The sequence below is a fragment of the Pleurodeles waltl genome, chromosome 9 (assembly GCF_031143425.1).
Source record: "Pleurodeles waltl isolate 20211129_DDA chromosome 9, aPleWal1.hap1.20221129, whole genome shotgun sequence".
In the NCBI taxonomy this organism is placed as follows: domain Eukaryota; kingdom Metazoa; phylum Chordata; class Amphibia; order Caudata; family Salamandridae; genus Pleurodeles; species Pleurodeles waltl.
The window spans coordinates 694,585,864-694,612,597 of record NC_090448.1 but is presented as its reverse complement, the minus strand read 5'-3'; the positions used below and the strand labels follow the sequence as shown (position 1 = coordinate 694,612,597).

The window sequence follows — 26,734 nt, the reverse complement described above, 5'->3', positions numbered from 1 at the left end:
GGCTAAATCGCTAGCTTGAGAGCATTGGGGTTTGGGTGTTTGATTTGACCTTTGTTCTGCGTTAACAAATCTGGTTTGTTTGGAATGATGTACTACAGACAGATCTAGGAGTGTTGTGTACCAATGCTGATGTGCCCATGTTCAAGCTATAAGTATCATGATGAGTGATGTTTGACGTAGCCTGCTGACCAGAAAAGGAAGGAGTGGGAGAGGGGGAAAAACATAAGCAAATATCACTGACCAATTGACCAATAGAGCATTGCCCTTGGATAGGGGATGTGGGTGTCCGGATGCGAAGTTTTGGCATTTTGCGTTTTTGCTTGTTGCGAATAGATCTATTTCTGGAGTTTCCCACTTTTGAAAGTACTTTTGAAGTACTTGTGGGTGAATCTCCCATTCGCGAGTTTGTTGGTGATTCCTGCTTAGGATTGTCTATCCCGGGAATGTATTCTGCTAAAGTGAATGTGATTGTGAATTGCCCATTTCCATATTGTTTGGGCTAGTAGGGACAGTTAAGATGAATGTGTCCCACCCTGTTTGTTGAGGTAATACATGGTGGTCATGTTTGTTTTTATTAGAACAGTCTTCTGTTTGAGAAGAGGTTGAAATGCTTTTAGGGCAAGAAATACAGCTAATAATTCTAGGTGGTTTATGTGAAGCTGTTTCTGTTTGGGATCCCATTTCGCTTGAATGGTATGATTGTCGAGATACGCTTCCCAACCTATCATTGATGCGTCTGTTGTGATTATGGTGTGAGGCACAGGGTCTTGAAATGACCGCCCCTTCATTAGATTGCTGAGATTCCACCATTGAAGGGACATATGTGTTTCGCAGTCCATCAACACTAGATCTTGAAGTTGCCCGTGAGCCTGAGACCACTGTTGTGCAAGGCACTGTTGTAAGGGCCTCATGTTTAGTCTTGCATGTGGAACCATGGCTATGCAAGATGCCATCATCCCTAAAATGTTCATGATATATTTTACAGTATATTGTTGATTTGGCTATATGTGTGGAATAAGATTTTGGAAATCTTGTATCCTTTGTGTATTTGGATATGCTAGGGCTTTTTGAGTATTTAAAATAGCACCTAGGTAAGGTTGTACTTGTGCTGGTTGAAGGTGTGATTTTTGGTAATTGAGAGTGAACCCTAGTGCATGCATGGTTTGTATCACATACTGAGTGTGTTTTTGGCATTGTGTAAAATTGTTTGATTTTATTAGCCAATCATCTAGATATGGAAAGATGTGAATGTGTTGTCTTCTTAAGTAGGCTGCTACTACTGCTAGACATAATGTGAACACCCTTGGAGCTGTTGTTATGCCGAATGGTAAAACTTTGAACTGGTAATATTTTCCTGCTATGACGAACCAGAGGTATTTTCTGTGAGCTGGACGGATGGGTATATGGAAATAAGCGTCTTTGAGGTCTAAGGCAGTCATGTAATGTTGTTTTTTAAGTAGTGGAATGACATCCTCCAGAGTTACCATGTGAAAATGTTCTGACAGAATGTATAGATTGAGAGGTCTGAGGTCCAAGATGGGCCTGAGGGTGCCGTCTTTTTGGGGAATGAGGAAGTATAGTGAGAATACTCCTGTTCCCTGTGAAGAATGTGGGACCAATTATATTGCTTGTTTTAATAGTAGAGATTGTACCTCTTGTTGTGACAGAACATTGTGTTCTGGGAACAATTTGTGGTAACGCAGTGGAATGTTTGGAGGAGTGGAGAGCAACTCTAGGCAACAGCCATTGAGGATAATTGATAGTACCCAATTGTCTGTGGTGATATTTTGCCAAAGGGAGTGGAACTGCTGTAGTCTTCCCCCCACAGAGATGTGTGGGGTGGAGGGGTGGGAAGGAAGTCACTGCTTGGATGGTGTAGTGTCTTGCTTTGAGGCTTGGAACTTGCCTCTGATTCTAAAATATTGTCCTCTGTAGGACCCTCTAAATCCCCCTCTTTGCTATTGTGTTTGTTGTCCCTGCTTTGTCTAAGAGGTAGAAGCTTCAGAGGATTGTGGCTTAAATCCTCCTCTAAACTGTGGCCTGCGAAAGGAGCCTCCATATGGTGCGGTATATTATGCCCCCATTGCCTTAGCAGTATCTGAGTCTTTTTTCAGTTTTTCTATAGTGGTGTCCACTTTAGGCCCAAATAAAAGCTTTTTATCAAAAGGCATGTTAAGTACTGCCTGTTGAATTTCTGGTTTAAAACCAGAGGAGCGTAGCTATGCATGCCTTCTAATTGTAATGGCAGTATTAACACTCCTTGCGGCTGTATCAGCAGCATCAAGAGCAGACCTTATTTGATTATTACTTATAGCCTGTCCTTCTATAACCTGTTGTGCCCTTTTTTGATGCTCTTTTGGAAGGTGCTGTATGAGTTCTTGCATTTCATCCCAATGGGCTCTATCACACCTGGCAAGAAGTGCTTGCAAATTTGCCATTGGTTGGCTGCTTGTGTAGCTACTCTCTTGCCAGCAGCATCAAAGTTTCTACTTTCTTTATCAGGAGGAGGAGCGGGTCTCTTGATGACTGGCTGTTAGCTCTATTTCTAGCCACACTGACTACTACTAAATCCAGAGGGACCTGATGTGTGATGTAGTATGGATCCGTAGGGGCCGGCCTGTATTTCTTGTCAATTCTAGGGGTAATCACTCTAGCTTTGAGAGGCTCATTAAACATTTGGTCCACATGTTTGACCATTCCAGGCAACATTGGGAGACACTGGTATCTAGACTGAGTGGGGACTCAGAATGCATAAGCACCAATGGTAAGCAGCTGCTCTAGAAACTACTTGAGTGTAGGCAGTAGTGTCTTCTGGTGGAGAAGGCTTGGATGGGTATAGATCAGGATCATTGTCTGGAATGGGATCAGGATCATACAGATCTCAAGGGTCCACTGTATCTCCATGCGAGTATAGTGAGTGTGTTGGAGAAGGCAATGGTGGTGGACTATTTTGAGGAGGTGAAAAAGACAGATGTGGAGAGTGAGGAGGAGCGACAAGGAGAGGTGGTGGGTTCTCCTTCAGTTTCTGAACCTTTGCTGGTGGTTGAACAGAGTCTAATTCCTCTTGAAAGGCCAGCTTTCTTTTAGTCATTAAAGGAGGTGCTGTTAGAATTCTGCCAGTCTCCTTATGTATATGGGTTCTTAATTGTCTTTCATCCATAACCTCCAATATTGGCTCAATCTCAGTCTCTTCTTCAGAAGGTTTGTGATGTTCTTGCATGGGCTTTGAGATTTGATTAAATTTACTTAAAAGTCCTTGTTCCCCTGTGTATGAGGATTTTTTGGGTTCCGACGTTTGAATCTTTTTCAGTCCCGAAAATTAAGTCAGCTGTTTCGGCTCCGAAGCAGGACATCGAATTTTCGACTCCGAAGAGTGTGGACGCTTACTGGAATCCGAGGTGGAAGTTTTAACCGACTTGCTCGACTTTGAAGTGGACGGAGGAGTGGCCTTTTTCGGCGGCAATCCCGAAGGTCGGTCGCAGACAGTGTTATTTCGGGCCTACCATGGCCTTCCGGCAGTGGTGTACCCAAGGCCTTTAATTGTTGTTTTTTATATATGGACGTAGGGGCAGACGTACTCACATGCTGGCCAGCAGTGATGGTCTATCATCTTCCGATTCTTGCTCGGAGTCGGTGTCTCGGATGGAGACTGCTGTATGTGCCTGCTCTTCCTTCATGACGTCGAGATGTTCAGTGCTTTTTGACGCCATTTCTAGTTTTCGGACCCTGCGATCTCTCAAGGTCATCTTCGATCGAAATGATCCAGAGGCTTTGCAATCTTCTTCTCGATGATCCGGAGAAAGGCACAAATTATAAACCAGATGTTTGTCTGTTTATGGGAACTTTGTGTGGCACAGAGCGCAAAATCGAAATGGAGTCCGATCCATCAGGCTTCAATGCAGTAGGTCCAAACAGGCCCGAGTCGGGCGCACGTGCCCTGAAGGGCGAAATGAAGATTCTGATGGTACTACCGGTTCGATGCTAGATGGAAAACACGATCAAAACAATATCGATGATTAAATAGGTTTTCCGATTCGAAATCTCGGAGCAAGAGGAAACACGTCCGAACCCAACAGCGGAAAGAAAACAATCTAACAATGGAGTCGATGCCCATGTGCACTGTAACCGAGAGGAGGAGTTACTCCATCCTGTGACTCCGAAAAGACTTCTTCAAAGAAAAACAACTTGTAACACTCCAAGCCCAACACTAGATGTCAGAAGAGTTATGCATAGCATGTGTTTCTGCAGCTACACTTGCCATCGAATATATATATATATATATATATATATATAAATATAAATATATATATGGGCTGTATGTGAATACCTGCCTTGTGGGGGTTAACCTTTCCCAATGCTTTTAAAATGTTCTAATAACAGAAAGATGTTATGAAACAAAATCATAATACAGGATCCTGCTTTAAGTTTGAAAACATAGAGCCATCTTTGTGGGGACTTGAGCATGTGCTACCATCTATGTGAGAACCTACTCCATAAATACCATTTGTGATGAATATAGTCAAACATGCATGGCTAAATGTAAACTTTATCAACAATATACAGAAATAACATCATAAACTAGTCATAAAAGAATTGCTGCAAATATGGGGACATACCAAAGATTAATTGTGCTAATAATGGGTAAGATAGTATCAAATCATGATTACAGCTGTCACTTAAAATTGTAATTTAACCCACTGATCACAATCTCAGACGCTATGAGAACACATAAATTAACATTTGAAATCAAGCAATATGGTCAAGTTTGATTTGTTGCTTACATTTCTGTCAAAGTATCTATTAGACCGCATCTCTCAAAGGATGTAAGGTTAATGTCTGCAAAGGAATGATGCGCAATGATGCGAACAGAGGTGGTTTGTGATCTCAGTAGCAAATAGCTATGATGAAAGTACCCACAGAGGTAAAGTGTGAAAATAATTAGATTAAAGTCCCTACAGAGACAGTGTATGATTATAGAAATGTTCAAGTCCCCACAGAGATAGTGTGTGAAGAGGACTTGGTTATACTCTCCACTGTAAAAGTGTGTAAACACAATTCTTGAGTTCCCACATAGAGAGTACATATATTTTACGTAATTGGAGGAATGTTCAAGTCTGTGAAGAGATTGTACATGAAGGTAATGATGTTCTAGTCAACAAAGTTAGTGTCTATAGCCCTCACAGAGATGGGGTGTAGTAATTATACTGAGGTTCCACAAAGATAGTGTTTTCATAATGATATTCAGTGCCCAATAAATAAAAGGTTTTTTATCATAGAGATGTTCAAGTCCCCACAGTGACAATGTGTGCTTATTGTGATATTCAAGTTCCCACAAAGATAACGTGTAAAGATAATCTTGACTGATCAAATCCACAATGAAATAGTGTGTAAAGACAATGTACAGGTTTACACACATAAAACCGAATTTACAAAAAAGTGGTGCAGCAACCAGATTTGCAGCGCCATGCTGTGCTGCGTTTGAAATGCAGGGATGTGCCGTATTTAAAAAAATATGTCACACCCCTGTGTTTCACCCTGCACCAGTGCTAAATTTAGCTGCCAGCGCCAAGACAGGCATCCTTGCACCACAGTGCAAGGGTGTCTGCGCTGAGGGGTGTGATTGTTTATGTGCAGGAAGGTGTCCCTTCCTGCACATAAACAATCTACAATGGTGATTTGGCACTTCTATGTGTGCTGCAGGATTCAGCACACATAGAAGTACCAAATTGTCACCTTCCTGCACATAAAAAATCGTTCATGGCCTTTTGCTCTTTCTATGTGTGCTGCAGAATGCAGCACACATAGTAAAAGCAAAAACTAGGGAGAATAAAAGTATTCCTCCTCATTGTGCCATGCTAACGCCACCCCTGGGGAGGCGTCAGTGGTTGGCCCTGCCACAGATTTACCATTTCTCGTAAACCCGGGGCAGCATCAAAAGCAATGGGTGTTGCGGTGGAACACTCACAGGAACACCCATTGCACACCCCTCTGCTGCATAAAAGTGCATCAGAGGGGCCATATTTACAAGGAGACATTTATCCACTTTTTGTGGCTTAATGCCTCTTGTAAATAGGGTGCTGTGAATAGCGCCACCGGAGCATCACTAAAAGTGATACTCCGGTGGCACTACATCTTTGTAAATCTGGCCCATAGAGTGTGAAGATAAAGATGTTCAAGCCCAAAGAGAGATAGTTTGTGATTATGGGAACGTTCAAGTGTCTTCGGAGATGGTGTGTGAAGTTAATCATGTTGAAGTCCCCACAATGACAGTGTGTGACTAATATGATGTTGAAGTCCTCACAGAGATAGTATGTGGTTATAAGGATATTCAAGTCCCTACACTGATAGTGTGTGATGATGACTGTGTTCAATTACCACTGAGATAGTGTGTAAAGATAATCTTGTTCGAGTCCCATTGAAATTATGTTTAAAGACAATGTTCAAGTCCCCAGTGTGTGAAGATAATTATGTTGAAGTGCCCACAGAGATAGTGTGTGGTTATAGGAATATTCAAGTCCTAATGGATATAGGCCCATATTTATCAATATTTCACACAACGCAGCAAGCCACCTGCACTGCATGAAAGGGAGATGCCAGGAATACACCATATTTATCATTATATGGCACATTCCTGCTCTCTTCCTGCAATGGGGCACAAACTGCTGCCTTGAGCCAATGCAGGCATCATTTCACAATGGTGCAAGGGAATGTTATAATCCCCACAAAGATGCTCTGTGATTATGGTGATAATCAAGTCCCCATAAAGATAGTGTGTGGTTATGTGATTTTCAAGTTCCCACAGAGATTGTGTAATTCTGTTCAAGTCCACCTGAAATATCATGTAAAGACAATGTCAAGTCCCCACACAGAAAGTATGTGAGGATGATTCTCAAGTCAAAACAGAAACCATGCATGATTATAGAAATGTTACATTTTCCACATTATGCTGTGTGATTATAGTTGTGTTCAAGTCCCCACAGAGATAGTGTGTGATTATAAGAATGATATATTCTTCATAAAGGAGGAATCTGAAGGTAAACCTGTTCTTGTCCGTGCAGAGATGTTTAAGGTAATCTTGTTAAAATGTCCACTAAAATATTGTTTAAAGACACACATGTAGACTGTGAACATAAAGATGTTCCAGTCCAAAGAGATGTTGCATGTGTCATACTCAAGTTGCCTCAATATAGTTGCTATTACAGTGATGCTCATTTTCCCAAGAGACACTATGTAAAGTTAATTGTGTTCAAGACCAATGAGCTAGTGGTTAAAGATAGTATTCATGTCCCCCGACAGATAGTGTGTAAAGATAATGATGTTCAAGTTGAAACAGTGATAGGATGTGATTATAGGCATGTTCACGCCTCTACATAACTAGTGTGTGATTATAGACTTGTTATAGCCCTCACAGAGATGGTGTATGAAGTTAATCTTGTTCAGGTCCCCACAAAGATTATGTTTTATCATAACATTGTTTAAGTCCCCACAGAGACAGTGTGTGGTTATTGTGATGTTAAAGACCCCACAGAGATAGTGTGTGAAGATAATCTGGTTCAAGTCTTCACTGAAATAGTGCTTAAAGACAATGTACAAGTCTCCACACAGGTAGGGTGTGAACATAAGGATGTTCAAGTTCAAAGAAAGCTGGTGTGTGAGTGTAATCATACTCAAGTCCTCTTACAGGTAGTGTGTTATTATAGTGATGTTCAATTCCTCTGAGACAGTTTGTGAAGGTAATTGTGTCTAGGACCACTGAGACAGTATGTAAAGATGTTGATACCTCCAGAGAGCATTTAAAGATAATGATGTTCAAGTCCAAACAGAGATAGTATGTGATTATTGGCAAGTTGCCTCAAAGATAGAGTGGTATTATAGGGATGTTCACTTCCCCCAGAGGTAGTATGTGAAGGTAACTGACCAGTGAGATTGTGTGTAAAGATAATGTTCATATCCCTAGACAGAGTGTGTGAAGCTAATGATGTTCAAGTCTAAACACAGATAGTAAGTTATTCATGCCTCTACACAGCTATTGTGTGATTAGAAAAATGTTATAGCCTTTACAGAGATGGTGTGTGAAGTTAATCATGCTCAAGTCCCCACAAAGATAGTGTTCTATTAAAGTGATGTTCAAGTCCCCATACAGATAGTGTGTGATTATTGTGATGTTAAAGTCCCCATTGAAGTAGTGTTTAAAGATACTCTTGTTTAAGTCCCCACTGAAATAGTGTATAAAGATCATTTCCAAGCTGCCACAAAGATAGTGTGTGGGTATAGGGACCTTTAAGTCCCCATACACTGTGTAAAGACAATCATGCAGCAATCCCTACTTAAGTACTGTGTAAAGACAATGCTCAAATCACCACACTGACAGAAAGTGACAATAAGGATGATCAAGTTGAAAGAAAGACAGTGTATGATTATAGGAACGTGCAAGTCCCAACACAGATGATGTCTGAAGGTAATCATATTCAAGTCCCCACAGAGGTACTGTGTGACTACAGTGATGTCCAAGTCCTCACAAAGATCATGTGTGGATATAGGGATGTTCAAGTTCCCACAGAAGGAGTGTGTGAAGATAATCATATTCAAGACCCACTAAGATAGTGTGTAAAGGTAAAGTTCAAGTCCCCTCACAGATAATGTGTGATGATAATGAAGTTCATGTCCAGAGATAATGTTTATATTGCATGTTCATGTCCCCACAAAGATAATGTGTGATTATAGTCTGTTCAATGGATGATTATAGGGATATTAATGTATTCATGCTCATGCCCCTTAGTGATAGTGCCTAAATATATTTGACTGCCTACATTCTGCATGAAGATCAGAGAGAACAGAAACAGTGTGTGTTATAGGCATGTTGGACCATCGAAATAGATAGTTTGCACTTATAGGGATGTACAAATCATACAAAGATAGAGTGTGTAGATGATGTTGAAACCCCCTAGAGATAGCGTACAATTATAGGAATGCTCAAGTCCCCACTGAGATGGTGTGTGAAGGTAATTATGTTAAAATCCCCACGGAATAGTTTATGGAAAACCAAGCACCAGGGCCCATCTCATGGATCACACTCAGCTACACTATTACATGGTCTGAGCCCCTCCAAGTCAACCTCTTATGCGGCTTATAAAATACTTTTCAAATAACATTTGAAGACTATCACTGTCTCTCTCATGCCATGAATCACATCTTCAATATACTCATTCAAAACCTCCATCTATGCCACAGGAGGATTGTCAAGAACAACTCAAAATCAACAAGCACCTTAACTGAGATGCCACTACACTAAATACAGCAAAAATACCTATTTTCAAGACCAGTTTGCCTCCCTCCATCCCACTATAAACAATGGCCGTCCCTCACCCCTGTACGCCTATATGCAAACTACTCTGCACCAAAGGAGATTCTGTTACATGCTTCTCCTAAAAAGATTGCAAATTCAATAGACGCTCTTCAGTCTACCATCCACCCACTTCTACACTTTATCAGCACCCCTAACCTCATCTTTTCACCACCAGTCTGTGTTCCGCCTCCTCTCCTCAGTCTAATTGTATCCACTGGCCCTAACCTCCCAAATTCTATCCAGACTCTCTGTTAAGTTCAACCACTTTCTGCTCATTGGCTCCTACCCATCCTGCTTCAAGTAGGCTTAAGTTCATCCCCAAATCAAGAAACATGTATTACTTTTCTTGGCCTCTGCTGACTACCCCATCTCCAAATTCAGATTTTTCTCCAAAACCTCTTCAGTTACTTGTCTTCACCAGACTGATAACTGAGTTCTCCTCAAAGTTCAGCATGATCCACTATACTGAAGCAATACTAATCTGTGTTATCAACTGACCATCAAATTTGCATCTTTTTAATTCTCATTCTCCTCAATCTCTTCACTGCATTCAACAATAGGGATCAAACTGCAAGTTTGGCCTGTTGCTCAATGTGCTTCAAGGGCTCAGCACTCAAACACCTCTCCTCCTCACTAGCTCACAGTTCTAGGTCTATACAATGCTGCTCATCCCATACCCCTCCCAAATCTTTATGTATAGATGTCACTTCCTGCACTGTAAAACAAGCATTTGCAATGCAATAGGTTCCACATTTGCTTGAGTTAGAGCTATTGGTGTTGTAAATGCATGAAGAAATATAAGAACGGGGTGTAATATGAGGAAATGTGGCGCTCAGAGTGCTGATCTACCCAAGTATATGACGGGGAACCCCAATAGGGAAACACCCAACCCCAAGAGGTCAAATAACCTCACAACTCAAAATATTTTTAACACAATGAGGTGCCCCTAAATTGCACAAAAATCATGAAATATATAGTTCACATATATATAGTTGCACACAACAGTCCATGATGCATCTTATAGTTCATTGAAGTCGACTATTAGAGTAAATTAATCAGTCCAGAATTTATTGAAGATCTGATTTCATATTCAGCAATCCATAAAAATTTGTACTTCCAGCTTTCCAGCCAACACGTGTTTCGTCTTTGGGAATTATTAATATCTCTTGCGACTTCTTCAGGGCTTAAAAATCCAATATCACTAAAGCACTAGACATAAGTGTCAGTTGATCCAAAAACGATATGTTGCAATGTAACAATTCTCCGAATAAAAGTTAAATACACATAATGTACCTAACTCTTAACTCCATAATCCTGATTTCGGCGCCTAAGTAACAGGACGCCCAGCGAGTACGCTAGCCTGTGTTGTAAATGCATAACTGGACATTCTTGCCACAAAAATTGGTCAACCCTGCTGCATAATTTGGTCCTCTCTGCCACATAATTCTAGTGGTGCTGCATATAACTAAAGAACTTCCATTTACCTTCTTCCTCTAGCTGCAGCAAAAAATTAGAATATTACCATGATTAATTATATGTTTTTATATTATTATTTTCGGGTCCCCGGAACCTTGTGTGGGGTCCCAGAGATGACTTGGACAGAAGCGCACATCATGTGGGGAGTTATGGGGTGAGTTTCCAAGTACAGTGAATATTGTAGTATCTTGAATGTAATGCTCAGAACAGGCCCTAGAGAGCACCAGTATAAGAATAACATTTTAAAAAAACAGGTCACGTAACCATATAGTCTGCCCCTAGTGAGCATAAACACATGAAAACAGAATAGCAGAACATAATGCAGTCTAACCATACTTTTAGCCCCTAGAAGGTGTAGTGCATTATACATTTTCAGGACTAGCAGGCCTACTAGAATAATATTAGAAACAAGGCCCCAGATATAAAACAAAAGTTCCGGTTTTGAGAGAACCTAAAAAGACATTGACAGGTGGGAATGGTTATTTTACCCTCCCCCCAACCAAGTGTGGGGTCCCAGAGATGCCCTAGACAGAAAATCTGTGTTATGCTGAATATTTTGATGGTGGCCCCATTGTCCTAGGACCACCACAAGATGAGATGCAGTCAAAAATGTTTTGTAAAAGGAATGCCCTGCAAAGGATTATGGGGCAAGTTTCCGAGTGCAGGGAATATCGTAGTATCTTGACTGTAATGGCCAGAACAGCCACAGAGGACACCATAATAAAAAAAAGCAATTGTAAGAAACATGGTCCTAGATAGCATAACAACATAAAAGCAGAATGGCAGAAAGTACTGCAGTGTATCCATATATGTAGCCCCTCGAGGGCGTAGTGGATTACAAATGTTCAGGCCTAGCAGGCCTACTGCAATACTAATTCAAACAAGGCCCTTAAAACATAACTACTCCCAGCTGTAAAACAAAAGTTCCAGCCATGAGAGCACTTAAAAAGACATTGGATGGTGGGAGAGGTTACTATTTTGGGGTCCCATAACCTAGTGTGGGGACCCAGAGATGACCTAGACAGAAAGAATGCATTGTGCTTAATGTTTTGATGGTGGTCGCCATTGTCCTAGAACCACCACACAGCAAGTTATGGCCAAAAATATGTTGTATAAGGAATGCCCCACAAAGCATTGTGGGGCAAGTTTCCGAGTGCAGCAGTGACTGTAATGCTTATAACAGTCCCTAGGGAAACATGGTCATGTAAGCATATAGTCAGCCCATAGAGGATATAACGACATGAAAGCAGAATGACAGAAAGTAATGCAGTGCAACATTGTATATACCCCTAGAGGGTGTAGTGCCTTACACATATTCAGGCCCAGCAGGCCTACTGCAATACTATTACAAACAAGGCCCTTAAAACACAAACTACTCCCAGCTGTATGCAAAAGATCCATCCACGAGAGAGCTTAAAAAGACATTGAATGATGGGAGAGGTTACTATTTTGGGGTGCCCCCAACCTAGCGTGGGGAACCAGAGATGACCTAGACAGAAATGGCACATTGTGCAGGGAGTTATGGGGTGAGTTTCCAAGTGCAGCGAATATTGTAATATCGTAACTGTAATGCTCTGAACAGCCCCTAGAGAGCACCATTATAGAAATAACATTTCTAAGAAACATGGTCATGTAACTATATATTCAGCCCCTAGAGAGCATAACCACATGAAAATAGAATGGCCGAATGAAATGCAATGCAACCATATGTTTAGCCCCCATAGGGTGTAGTGCAATACACATTTTCAGGCCTAGCAGGCCTACTAGAATAATAGTACAAACAAGGCCCTCAAAAAACAAACTACTCCCAGCTGTCAAACAAACGTTTCAGCCATGAGAGAACTTAAAAAGACACTGACTGGTGGAAGGGGTTATTATTTTGCGTCCCCCCCGCAACCCAAGGTGGGGACCCAGAGATGTCCTAGACAGAAAGAGTGTGTTGTGCTGAATATTTTGATGGTGGCCTCATTGTCCTAGGACCACCACACGGTGAGATATGGGTAAAAATGTGTTGTAAAAGGGAAGCCCCGCAAAACATTATTGGGCAAGTTTCTGAGTGCAGGGAATATTGTATTTATTGATTGTAATGCTCAGAACAGCCCCTAGAGGATACCATTATAAAAACAGCATTTGTGCGAAACATGGTCACGTAACCACATAGTCAGCCCCTAGACAGCATAACCACATGAAAACAGAATGGCAGAAAGTAATGCAGTGTAACCATATATGTAACCCAAAGAGGACGTAGTGTCTTACATAGTTTAAGGCCTAGCTGGCCTACCACAATACTATTGCAAACAAGGCCTTTAAAACACAACTACTCCCAGCTGTAAAACAAAAGTTCCAGTCATGAGAGCGCTAAAAAAGACATTGAATGGTGGGAGAGGTTACTATTTTGGGGTCCTCCAACCTAGTGTGCATTGTGCTGAACAGTTTGATCGTGGTCCCATTGTCCTAGGATCACCACACAGTGAGTTATGGCCAAAAATGTTTTGTAAAAGGAATGCCCTGCAAAACATTATGGGGCAGGTTTCCAAGTGCAGCAATGAACGTAATGCTCAGAAAGGTCCCTAGAAGACACCATAATATAAAAAAGAATTTGTAAGAAACATGGTCATGTAAGCATATAGTCAGCCCCTAGAGGACATAATGACATGAAAACAGAATGACATAAAGTAATGCAGTGTAACCTCATATGTAACCCCTAGAGGGAGTAGTACCATTCACATTTTCAGGCCTTGCAGGGCTAATGCAATACTATTACAAACAAGGCCCTTAAAACACAAACTACTCCCAGCTGTAAAACAAAAGATCCACTCATGAGAGAGATTAAAAAGACCTTGAATGATGGGAGAGGTTACTATTTTGGGATCCCCCCCACTTAGCGCGGGGACCCAGAGATGACCTAGACAGAGAGAGTGCAACATGCCGAACGGACTGGTAGTGGTCCCTTTGCCGTAGGACCACCACAAGTTTAGTTATGGGCAAAAGTGTTTTGAAAAAGAAATGCCCCGCAAAGCATTATAGGGTGAGTTTCTCGAGTGCAGTCAATATTGTAGTAACAGCTCTTGCACTGTGCTGGGAGAGCCGCTTTGAGGATTTCTGTTTTAAATGCTCCAGTATGTATACTTTTCAACTGCTAAACTTGTAAAGCGGTATTCATGTAAAGCGCTCCTCACATGGCAGTTGGGTTATATGAAACTTCACGTAGTCATGTAAAGCGTTCCTCTGATCAAATTTGCACTACATGAAACTTCACGTCCTCGTGTAAAGCGCTACTTCGATCGAGTTTGCGCTATATGAACCTTTAAAAATATATATATAAATAAATAAAAAAAGAACATCCCTCCACCTTGCAGCCTTCGTGCGCAGACACCACAAAGAAACACCAGCATTCCCAAAAACAAGGAAGGGGAAAAAACAACATATGGCCACACAGCCCAAACCGACGAGGCAAACGAAGGAAGCTGTGCGCTACAGTAAATGTATATGGCCCCTCATGCAATAGTCCATGTTACAGGGTCACTCTCCAAGGCGTTAACAAAGCAGCCTGAATGTGGGACAAACGTTAAGTACTCACCAACGAAATCAAGAGAATTTTGAAAGGCAAGCCTAGGAACGAATTAAAGTGTTGGGTGTGTTACAAGCCCACAGATGTAGATTACAACATGTCGAGATTGCTGTGGCAATTAGATTTCAGTTATTAACCCCTTCGCTGCCAGGCCTTTTCCCCCTCCTGTGCAGAGCCTTTTTTTGGCTGTTTGGGGCAGTTCGCGCTTAGGCCCTCATAACTTTTTGTTCACATAAGCTACCCACGCCAAATTGCGTCCTTTTTTTCCAACATCCTATGAATTCTAGAGGTACCCAGACTTTGTGGGTTCCCCTGAAGGAGACCAAGAAATTAGCCAAAATACAGTGAAAATGTAGTTTTTTTCAAAAAAATGGGAAAAAAGGGCTGCAGAAGGCAGCTCGTGGTTTTTTCCCTGAAAATGGCATCAACAAAGGGTTTCCAGTGGCACCATCTTCCCAGCTTTCAGGAACAGGCAGACTTGAATTGGAAAATCCAATTTTTCAATACAATTTTGACATTTTACTGAGACATACCCCATTTTTATTATTTTTTGTGCTTTCAGCCTCCTTCCAGTTAGTGACCACAATGGATGAGAAAACAAGGCTGGATCCCAGACAACTAAACATTTCTGAACAGTAGACAAAATTCTGAATTCAGTAAGGGGTCATTTGTCTAGATCCTACAAGTGTTTCCTACAGAAAATAACAGCTGAAATAAAAAATATTGAAATTGAGGTGAAAAAAACCTGCAATTTTTCTCCACGTTTTACTCTAACTTTTTCCTGCGATGTCAGATTTTTTAAAGCAATATACCGTTACGTCAGCTGGACTCTTCTGGTTGTGGGGATATATAGGGCTTGTAGGTTCATCAAGAACTCTAGGTACCCAGAGCCAATAAATGAGCTTCACCTTGCAATGGGTTTTAATTCTATACCGGGTATACAGCAATTCATTTGCTGAAATAGAAAAAGTGAAAAATAGGTATAAAGAAAACCTTTGTATTTCCAAAATGGCCACAAGATAAGGTGTTGAGAAGCACTTTGCTTGCTTATTGGGAACTGTTGGTTTTGTTTTCTATTGCAGTTAGGATGGGGAAAAGGAAAGCCAGCGGCAATTCTACAGGGCAGGGGGGGCGAAGAAAATACCTCGCCATGCCGCTGAAAATTGTACTCTATCCCAAATTGACGATCTAATTGAAGAAGTAAAAAGTATGCTTGCAACCAAACCGTCTAAACATCCTAAAGGAAGACCTGATGTTGCGACCAAAGGTATAAAATCTTTCTTTACTTCCGTGACTTTTGTGAACAATAAGACCTGGTTTGTACCATCACGAGGGTCCCAAATAGATCACATTACGCCCGACACTTTGACTAAATGTATAGAGAGTTCGAACCCGAATGTGGCTATTCAGCAGGATAGTGTGCCTGCTTATACGAACTGTTCTAATCGTTTTTTACCTTTGGCTTCGTTGGTAATCCCCAGCCCTGAGAAAGATGTTGCAAGGAAAAACGAGGAGCCAACAGTACATCTAGCAACTCAGACGGATCGGCCCATAGAGGCTCAGTTACTACAATTAAGATCCGAAATAATGAGTTTAAAAGAGTACCTCACTTCCTTTAGTCACATGGTCCACATGAAGCTTGATGGATTAACAGCAGCTATCGGGGACATCAGGAAATCTTCTTTTAACCCCAAACTTGACTCTTCACTCACACAAACTCAGCAAATTGATATATCTATGAAGGGAACGTATAGGGGAAAAGATGCTGGAGCGACCTCACTACCCTGTCACTGGGAAGTGGGTATTGCTCCTGTAGTGGCTAATTCACATAAATATGATGTTAAATTGCTTAGAGGGGCCAACCAAGAGAAGTATAGTGTTACGTCCCCAGACAATGTTATCAAAGCCTCTCAACCAAGCACTCTGCCTAACAAGTTGCTGCAGGGCCAGTGTGACATCTATATGACGAATATCCCCAAGTTGAGACATGGTTCAAGGGAACTAGAGGCTTCACTGAAGAACACAGTAATTCACTGGATAAGGGGTGTGAAAAAATGTAGGTCCGTTATACAGGACGATTTAATAACTGCCCAGAGATTCACAAGTGATACCTCAGAAAAGGACCTCATCGGGTTACAGCTGAATAGTCAGAGTTTAGTAAAGGGCCTTTTAGCTCTTGAGCTAAGATCAAGACCTGGCGCTTTTTCTCAAGTATCTCTTGTCCATTCGATCCCCCTTGCAATGGCTAATCAGTTCTTCAGAGATAGACCCAATTTGAGATCTTCTCCCAAATCATATATCACAAGATGGGGACCTATGAGTAGTCCAACTTCAACTTTAGATTGACATGAAGCTCCACCAGTTGAGGTAGGGAAGGATGACACTTCTGCTATAAAGCCCTTGGAAGAATGTGATTCAGGTACCCCTCCACTGGGCATTGTGGGACTAGAGTCAGGAGTGTGTTACAATGTCCATGTAGATGGGTGGCATAGCGGAGTTACTTCCCAAGAAAAGCGATTAGTGAGATTGTCCAATATTGGGACCAACAATGAATATTCAATTAATCTCTTGTCATGGAATGTGGCGGGTTTGTCATCTAAGATAACCAACCCAGAGTGGTGTAGTTTTATGGATCAACAACACATTATTTTTTTACAGGAAACATGGGCCCCCTCTACAATCCACCGAGTAGGATATTGGTCTTTCCAGAAGGCTGCACTTCCATCTCCATCGGGGCTTAGTAATCTGGCTTAAACATGATTTGTTTCCCAAGGCAAAGGAGCTGCCCTCCCCCTCGAGGGATATACTAGCTGTGGAGATCGTGCTCAGCGGCCCAAGGGGGCCAGTTTGCATAGTTCTCGTAAATATATATATTAGGCCTGGCCCGCATAAGTCTCAGACCGCCCAGATAAAAACGCTAATAGATTTTTTGAACTATTCATCTGGGGGGCAGGGCTTACTTGTCGCAGGAGACTTTAACATGCAGTTGAACTGTGAAGTCGATTTTCAGCAAAAAAGAATTCAGTTTGCCCATCCATGGGACAGATCAGGTCCGGTGGTCCAAGGCGTAATAGAACCATCAGGGGGAGTAATAGATCTAGTGGAGGACTTGAAAAAAACAATGGGCCTTAGAAAAGTCAATGGAAACACAAAATCAGACACCCCTGCGTCGCCTACGTATAGGAGAGGCTCATACAAGAGCCGCTTACATTATGTCTTAGTAGACGATTTTCTTTGGAGTTCTCTCATTGACATGGCAGTTTTCCCACGTGACGACAGCGATCATTTACCTCTCTGTACATCTTTTTCAATCTCCCCATTTAAATGTAGTTCACTTCCTAAGCGGGTGAAGGGTAGCGCACTAGTTCCAACAAATGACTTTAAAAATGTAAGGTGGGAAATGGTAGCTGATGATCTACACTTTCAGGCCTCAATATATAAAGTGGTGAAATCAACGCTTTCCCCTTTGAAGCACATTGACTTGGTACCGGTGGACTTAATTAAATTACATAATATCATGGTCAACAAGTTAAGGCCCCTCTTTCGGTAACGAGGAGGTGGGTAGAAACTAGGGCTGGACCTTTGAGGTGGTATACTAGCTCTTGCCGATCGGCTAAATCACGACTTTTGGAAGCTTTGAAGGTAGGGAGCTGCAGTGCGATAAAAGCCTCCAGGTCCATATATAAAGCAGAATTGAAAAACATAAAACAAAAAAGCAAAGGACTCAAAATTGTTTTGGAAGTTGGTGGCTGACAAAGGTTATTCTGACAACGTGGAGATATACCCAGCAATTCAACCAGAACTTTGGGTATCATATTTTGGAACTGTATATAGTGTGGCTCAAATTGGTAGTTTTACTGTCCTGTCACCCATTAAGGGGTCCTCCCATCCACCTTTTTCTGGGCTAGCTATTGCTCCTAAATTCGATCTGGCTCTATTTTCTTTAAAAGAAACAACCTTGGCACTCCAAACGTTACGCAAAGGGAAGGCCCCAGGGTTAGATGGTATCCCAGGTGATTTGTACTTGTCTCGAACTAGAACCTGGTCCTTATATTTAAACACACTCAGTAATGAGATTTTGAGAGGTGGTGGGCTTCCTTCTACATGGCAAGGAGGAATTATAGTACCCGTTTTTAAAAAGGGCGTAAGGGAACTTCCTTCCAACTACAGGCCAATAAGCTTAATTGACATTAGCCATAAAGTTTTTTGCAAGCAAATTTTGGCTAGATTGCAGGTGTGGATAGAGGACTCACATATCCTCTCTGGCCTCCAGGCAGGTTTTAGAAAGGGTGTGAGTACCATCGACCAGGCATTTAGGTTCAACCTTCTCTGTTGGAAATATCTGACACTAAATAAGGGCCACTTGTACGTGACCTACATTGACCTAAAAGCTGCGTTTGATATCGTCCCAAGGGATTTACTGTGGGGCGCCCTTGAGTACTATAAGCTAGACAGTGAGATGTTGAAACTGATTAGGTATCTTCATGAGGGCACTTATGCCCAGGTACGCTGGTCCCAAGGTGGAGATTTGACAGAAGCTATACCAATCGACAGGGGGGTCAGACAGGGGTGTGTTCTGGTCCCCACTCTGTTCAATCTCTATATTAACGGTGCAGTTGACCAGCTGATGCACTGTAATCCAGATGCCCCAAAGTTAGCGGGAACCCCTGTCCCTATTTTAATGTTTGCAGACGATACCTTATTAATCTCACGGACTCCAATGGGCCTTCAAAACAAACTCTATGCCTTTTTTAAATTTTGTGTAAAGGGGCCTAGAGATAAATTTTTCTAAGACTAAATGTATGGCTTTTAATCCTCTTAAGTCCTTAAGGGGGAAAATGACTCTTGCAGGCCAACTGAAAGAGCAAGTTAAGCAATTTGATTATTTGGGGATTAGGATATCTGACTACCAACGCTGGTCGGCACAGATTGAGAAGAGTGTGTCCACCCTACGATAGAGGTCGAATGTGATAGCTAGAAAAATTGCTAATACTACGGAAGGTGAAATTCCACCCGCTATCACAGTATATAAGGCAGCGGCTGTGGCTGCTTCAATCTATGGTACTGAATTATGGGGGTACTGCAATTCTAGCAGCTTGACGAAAGTGGAAAATTGCTTTATGCGTAATTTTCTGCATTTACCAACAAGTACCCCACTCACACCTTTAAGACTGGATTTAGCCTTAAATGAGATCCACAACAAGGCTGCCTTAAGACCCCTTATTTATTGGGTCCGCCTTTGGACATCCGAATACTTGTCCCCCTATCAAATAGCTGTTGCTGAGCTCTTAGCGGATCGCGGTGTGTTAAAAGTTCCCTGGCTTAAATACATCAGAGATATGTGCCAACTTATTAAAATGGACGAGGTGCGGTCAGACCCCCATAGCTTGACGAAGGAAGCAAAGGCACGAATAAGGCGGTGTTACTGGGAGTTCATTTTGACCCAACTTTGGTCCAAAAACGCCCGTGGTAGTAGGACGTTACAGTTTTTGGATCATAAGTGTAGCCCTAAGTTTGAGGCTTTTATGGATAATATCAATCCCCCTTATGCCAAAACACTTTTTATTAAATTTAGGCTAGGGGTATTGCCTCTTAATATGTTTACTACAAGATGGTGCAGCGAGGTGCATAAATCGAGATTCTGCCACTTCTGTCCTGAGGAATCTGAGACATTGGCCCATTTTATGTTTTTTTTGTCCTAGGTATCTGAAGCCCAGGAAGAAGTGGATAATTCCCTTATGTAGATCAATGGGGATAAGGAAACATATTATATCCTTGCGAATCCTTTCTAGTGACACAAGTGATAAGGTGGTCTTTGCCGTTGTCAAGTACCTACAAAACGCTTGGTCCATAAGAACTAGAGAATACACTGCCGACTGATTGGATTAGCTATAATTACCCTAGGCCTCTGTTGATCATTATGGGCAAGAAACTACGAAGGTTTGTTGCAAAGAAAAAGGAAATTTTATGTTAGTAGCTAGTTTTACATTGTTTTTATAACTGTGTGTATCAACAGCTTATTTTTTCACAATCTACCGTAGGAAGAAATAGACTATTTTATGGAATCAATTTTAGGTAGGTTTTTAGATCTATAAAATTAGACAGTTGTCCAGTAATGGATTTAACAAATGAGCTTTATATTTTAATTCAGTATAATTATTGTTCCCCTTTTGAATGTTTTATGTGGAAATTGTGTTTTTTATCATTTATAATCTCTTTGCATGGTAATTGTCTATCATTTATTGGATACTTTTATGGCTTTCAGCCGAAATAAAGTGATTTATTGATTGATAAGGTGTTGAGAAGCAGTGGTTATTTGCCCATCTCTGAATTCCGGGGTGCCCATACTAGCAGGTGAAATACAGGGCATTTCTCAAATAGACATCTTTTTTACACACTGCCTTACATTTGGAAGGACAAAATGTAGAGAAAGACAAGGGGCAATAACACTTGTTTTGCTATTCTGTGTTCCCCCAAGTCTCCCGATAAAAATGGTACCTCACTTGTATGGGTAGGCCTAGCGCCCACGAAAGGAAATGGCCCAAAACACAACATGGACACATCACATTTTTTCACAGAAAACAGAGGTGTGTTTTGCAAAGTGCCTACCTGTGGATTTTTGCCTCTAGCTCAGCCGGCACCTGGGGAAACCTAGCAAACCTGTGCATTTTTTAAAACTAGACACCTAGGGGAATCCAAGATGGGGTGACTTGTGGGGCTCTGACCAGGTTCTGTTACCCAGAATCCTTTGCAAACCTCACAATTTGGCTAAAAAAAACAAATTTTCCTCACATTTCGGTGACAGAAAGTTCTGGAATCTGAGAGGAGTCACAAATTTCCTTCTACCCAGCGTTCCCCCAAGTCTCCCGATAAGAATTATACCTCACTTGTGTAGGTAGGCCTAGCGCCCACGAAAGGAAATGGCCCAAAACACAACGTGGACACCTCACATTTTTTCACAGAAAACAGAGGTGGGTTATTTTGCAGAGTGCCTACCTGTGGGTTTTGGCCTCTAGCTCAGCCAGCGCCAGGGGGGGCAGAAATGGCCTAAAATAAATTTGACCCTCCGGGGAGCGACCCTTGCCTACGGGGTCGCTCCCCTTGCGTGACGTTGGTGCAAAAAGAAAGATCCCCGGTGCCTAGTGGTTTCTGCCCCCCTTGGGAGGCAGATTGACCGAAAATCGGCCGATCTGCCCCCAAAGGGGGCAGAAATGGCCTAAATACAATTTGCCCCCTAGGGGAGCGACCCTTGCCTAAGGGGTCGCTCCCCACCTCAAAAATAGAAAAGGCCTTAAAAAAAAAAATGCCCCCCTGGGAGCAACCCTTGCCCAAGGGGTCGCTCCCTCATGCCAATTTCATAAAAAAAGAAAAATCCCTGGTATCTAGTGGGCGTTTTAGCAGCCGGATTGCTTGCAATCCGCCTGCTAAAACGCTGAGAGAGACTTCAAAGGGAAGGAAATAACTTTCCTTCTCTTTGAAGTCTCTCGGCCTCCTCCACGTGATCTGAAGAGAAATGCTTTTGCATTTCTCTTCTGATCGCGGCTGACGTCACGGGGGTGGGGGGGCTCGGGGGTGGAAGGGGAAGGGCTTCCCCTTCCATCCCTGACTTGGGGGGATGGTGGTTAACCCCACAGAGGGAGCGCTAGCGCTCCCTCTGGTCTCTGTGCCCAGGACGTAATGGTTACGTCTTGGGCACATGAGCACTGTGCCTCGAGACGTAACCATTACGTCCTGGGCACAGAAGGGGTTACATTTTCACTAAATTTGCAGTCTACTTCCCTCCCACACACCACACAACTGAACATCCACCTCACACTGAACAACCTACATTATAGAACCGGTCTCTTGGTCTGCCTTCCACAACATTCTTTTGCCCCCTGGGCAAAGCCAAATTTTGACACTCAAACCATATCCAAACTTCACGTTTCAATATCACCTTTGAGGTACATTATTTTTACAATTTCTTTTATTGGTTACTTAGAAAATGAAAGCAACAAATATGCAGAGCTCTACAGCAAATACATGACGGTTAAGTATGTGCCAAGCATCAGATATGAGAAAAAAAATCAACAGAAACCCAATAGCGAAGACACAGCGGGCAACTCCATCTGCTCCTCAAACGTGTAAATATATAATTAGCTCCCTCACTTCAAGGTTAAATATATGGTGCTATTTGTAGAAGTGCTACACATATATACCTGCCCAGCACAGAAACGTTCCTGCCCCTCATCCCCTTATTGCGGTGCTTACCTGCTTCTTCAGGCTCAGCAACTCTTTGTCCAGGGCCGACACTACCTCCAACATGATTGAGCATGGCACAGCAGAGTCGACAGCACCAACAAACGACCGCCCAAATTGGTCATGTGGAAAGTACTTTGAGTCATAATGACAAGCAATTACAAGTCGTCGTTGAGCCATAGGATCTAGAGTTGCGATGATGTTGGTGAAGGGCAAAGAACCCCGGGGAGTGAGGGAATGGAAGGAGTCCAGGTCGACAGTCCATCCAGCATCTAGTGCACCGAGCTGATTTTTTATAAGCTGAAAAAAATGATACACAGGTCACTAAATACATACGTCCAAACGCTCAGGCTTATGATTATGGATGCTAATGGATGTAGGAAAACGAGGCATATAGAACAAAGGTCACGCATATGAGAGGCAACTGATAGATTATGGATGAACTGGTTCTCATTCAGAACTTACAATAAAACAGCATGATAGCAGTGCAAACAATATTACACTGGATAAAATTCAACTTCATTAAATATGAACAGGAGCAATGCAATGTTTCAGGTTAAAACAACTGAAATTACATAGAAAAAGGATATTACAAACGTCTGAATGTTAAACATTTGTACAATAGGATATGAGATTGTATTTATTATATATATACATACAAACATGTGCTGTACCCTCAAGGGTGTGTGCTTGCCCCAACACTATTTAATCTTTACATGAACAACGTAGTGGAAGTAATCCAGGACCGCAAGAATGACTAACCTGCTCTGAACAACAAGAAGGTCCCCTTTCTTCTTTTTGCAGTTGATTTGCTACTCATCTCTAAAACACCACAAGGCTTCAACTCCTGATTAACACATTTTTAGGTTTTTGCATATCTATGGGTTTAAAGTTGAATGCCAATAAAACGAAGTATATGATGTTTGGGACTGGTGTTACTAAGAACTACATCGTTCAAGGTGGCAGTGAAGTATTAGAGAAGGTACATAATTTTGACTACTTAAAGGTCAAATTAATGAACAAATTCAAATGGGTAGCACAACTTACCAAGAACTCTTTGATAACTGAACACAGATTTAGTGCCATCTTCAGGCTCTATAAAAAACAGAGCTCTTGTTCAATATCACCGGTGCTTGAGGTATACCGTGCTAAATCACAAAATGCTGTGCTCTTTGGCACAGAGGTTTGGGGTTATACTGACATTAATCGATTGGTTATTGCCGAGAACAACTTTGCACAGGAGTTGCTCTCTGTACCAATCAGTACTCCCCCGTTCCACTCTTTCTTGATTTAAGCTTATGAAGAATTGCTATCATGGCTTCCTTTAAACCCCTTGTGTACTGGGTCCATCTTTGGTCTACACCTCAACTCAGTGATTACAGAAACTCCCTTAAGAATTCAGTTAATACTACCAATGCTAAGAAAGTACCTTGGGTGAAATTTGTCTTTGATTGGTTGGTTGGTTACACATGTCAGATTATGGGATGGTCCAAATTCTCTTCATAAAGCTGATCTTGGTGGTCTGAAATCCCGCTACTGTGCATACATCTATGATCAATATGCAAATAACAGGGACAAGAGTCATCCCACAAACAAGTTCTTAGAGTTTAAGCTGTACCCACACTTTGAGACCTTTTTTTTACTTAATTTCCCTGCCACTATCCAAGAGCTTGTATGTCCGCTTTCGGCTAGGTACTCCCCAGCTGAAAAGTTTCACCAGTGAATGGGGGTATGAATCAGGCTCAAACGTATGTTCAGCCTGTAGCCTGGATCGCAAGACTGAGGTGCACATAATGTTCTTTTGTCTGGAGTAGCAGGGGCTTCCGTCGGTAGTGGATCAGATCAATATGTTTGAATTTAGAGGTAACTAAATATTTATTAGCCCAGAGAATCTTGAAAAGCGACACATCAGCTCCAATTGTGTTTGCAGTTAGCCATTTTTTACTGAATGTTTGGTATAAGCCGAACAAGCTTCTACCTGTGACCGTCTTGTGATTATCTCAGTATATTGCTTTTACTTTGTGGTACTTGCTCTCTGCTTTTTGTTTTTTAACTAATTTTATGAAGTAACCAGCATTGGCATTTTTGCATATTATTGCCTTTGAAATCATTTTACTCTGGTGTTATTGTTCTAGTTTTAGAACTGAATGGGTATTTATTATAAATTCTATGGCTGTATTAAAATGTTAGAAAAATAATATTTCTTCTCTTTTTTTAATATATGTATTTAATTGTTTTCATTCCATTGTTCTTGTACTATTATGCAGTGTGTTTCTATACTTTGTTCTTGGATAACTGAATAAAGTTTTATCTATCTATAACTGAGTTTGCATATATACAATACCAAAGAATTTCTATGTCATCCACAGAATATTCCTTGGCAGGAAAACTATCACATGGTGATGGTGGTGTTTTTGGAAAAAAGATAATATCAATACATTGGAACATACTAAGATGATAATCAAGATGATTGCAATCAAACTGAAGAACTACTATTTCCTTTTTTGGAAATGAGGTATTCTATCAAAGCCTTGGTATTGCTATGAGAATTTCTTGTGCCCCAGCTATGCAAATCTCACCATGGGCTGGTGAAAGAAAGAGTGATTAGTCAAGAAAACATGAAGAATATTTGAATAGTATTGTAATCTGATTGCGCTACATTGATGACTTCTTTTTTTTTGTATAGGATGACAATAAAGAAAAATTTGAGGAGTACTTTCTGAGTCTAAACAACAATCCCTATAGCATTCTCCATGAGCTCGGAAAAGATTGAGGGCCTGATTATGAGTTTGGCAGTAAGACCACCAGACCGCCAAGGTGGTCCTCCCAAAAAGACTGATGCAGAACCACTGCCCGGCAAGACAAAGTGCTGACCACCAACGGTGCAGCGGTTTGTTCCCTTCTCGGTCCGTACTATGGTGCGTCAGAGCTGCGGCCACCCACTGAGTCGATTATAAGCACAGTCCACGTGCTGGTTCAATGGCAGTCAACAATGGCAGTACGCATATAGCAAAGCAACAGACAAGTACCGATTAGATGAATTCATAGACAACACAGCTGACAATCATGGGCCCATTGGACACACCTGCAAAACACACTATAGAACACACACCCCTTCACAGACCATAATCCTTTGCATCTCCCCTGCAACCAAGATTTGATTTTGTTGGGATAGATAGAGCACCCCATTTTTCATTATCCCTAAAACCCCTTTCACACACTTTTCTCCATTTACTCCCCACATCACTTTCCTTTTGTAAGTAACTCCCTGTCACCCACTTTAATGCCCCACCATGTCACATCTCAAAAATCACCACTTTCCGAAGGATGCGTTGAGAGTCATGGTAGATGAAATCATAAGAGTAGAGCCATAATTGTTTGGAGCCCAGGTGCAACACACTTCTCTCAGTGAGAAAAGGGAGCTGTGGCAAAGGATTGTAGACAGAGTGAATGTTGTAGGCACTACCCTGTGCACAAAGGACGACATTAGGAAGCAGTGGAATGACCTGAGGGACAAGGTGCATTCCCTGGCCTCCAGGTAAGAGATAGAGGCCAACATGATTGGCAGTGGCCCTCCCAATGCCACATTACGACCCCTTCCCTGGGAGGTGGTGGTCTTGGCCATCCTACATCTTGAGGGCTTGACAGAAATACCTGGTGGAGCGGAGTCTGGTAAGTTAAAATACAAACAAATTCACAAAACTGCAACGTCATGCATGCTCACAGCTCAGCTTTTGTCATAGTGCCATTCACTGACTCTAACAACATTCAATACCCAGAGTATCTGAGAATTAAGACTGTCAATGTGTGTTTTATGGACCTAACATCACAGCTAGCAAGGCCCACCACATGCCATAAGGTGGAATGATGCCTGTAAGTGTTTCAATAACAAAAAGTTATTCCAGGACTCACGACATATCTCAACATCTAAATGTATGCTCCACCCTAAATCTAGTCAGGCAACAGATATGTAAAACATTTGTCAAGTGTTGGGAAGTAGATGGAGTACCCTTACTGCAACTCCCAGGAGGCCCTGTTTCGGTAACCTCAACCACCAGCCCGGTGTTCACTTGCCCAAATACACCTGTTAGTGAACTCTAAAA

General features: G+C 41.8%; 1 protein-coding gene across 1 annotated transcript in view; it reads right to left on the bottom strand.

Annotated features, from left to right (window-relative positions):
* QPCTL (glutaminyl-peptide cyclotransferase like) overlaps positions 1–26,734 on the bottom strand; it is a 967,717-nt gene that overhangs the window by 601,241 nt on the left and 339,742 nt on the right. The window contains exon 3 of the mRNA XM_069207795.1: positions 22,644–22,931. Within this exon, the coding sequence (XP_069063896.1) occupies positions 22,644–22,931 (288 nt within the window). The remainder of the gene's footprint in view (positions 1–22,643; positions 22,932–26,734) is intronic.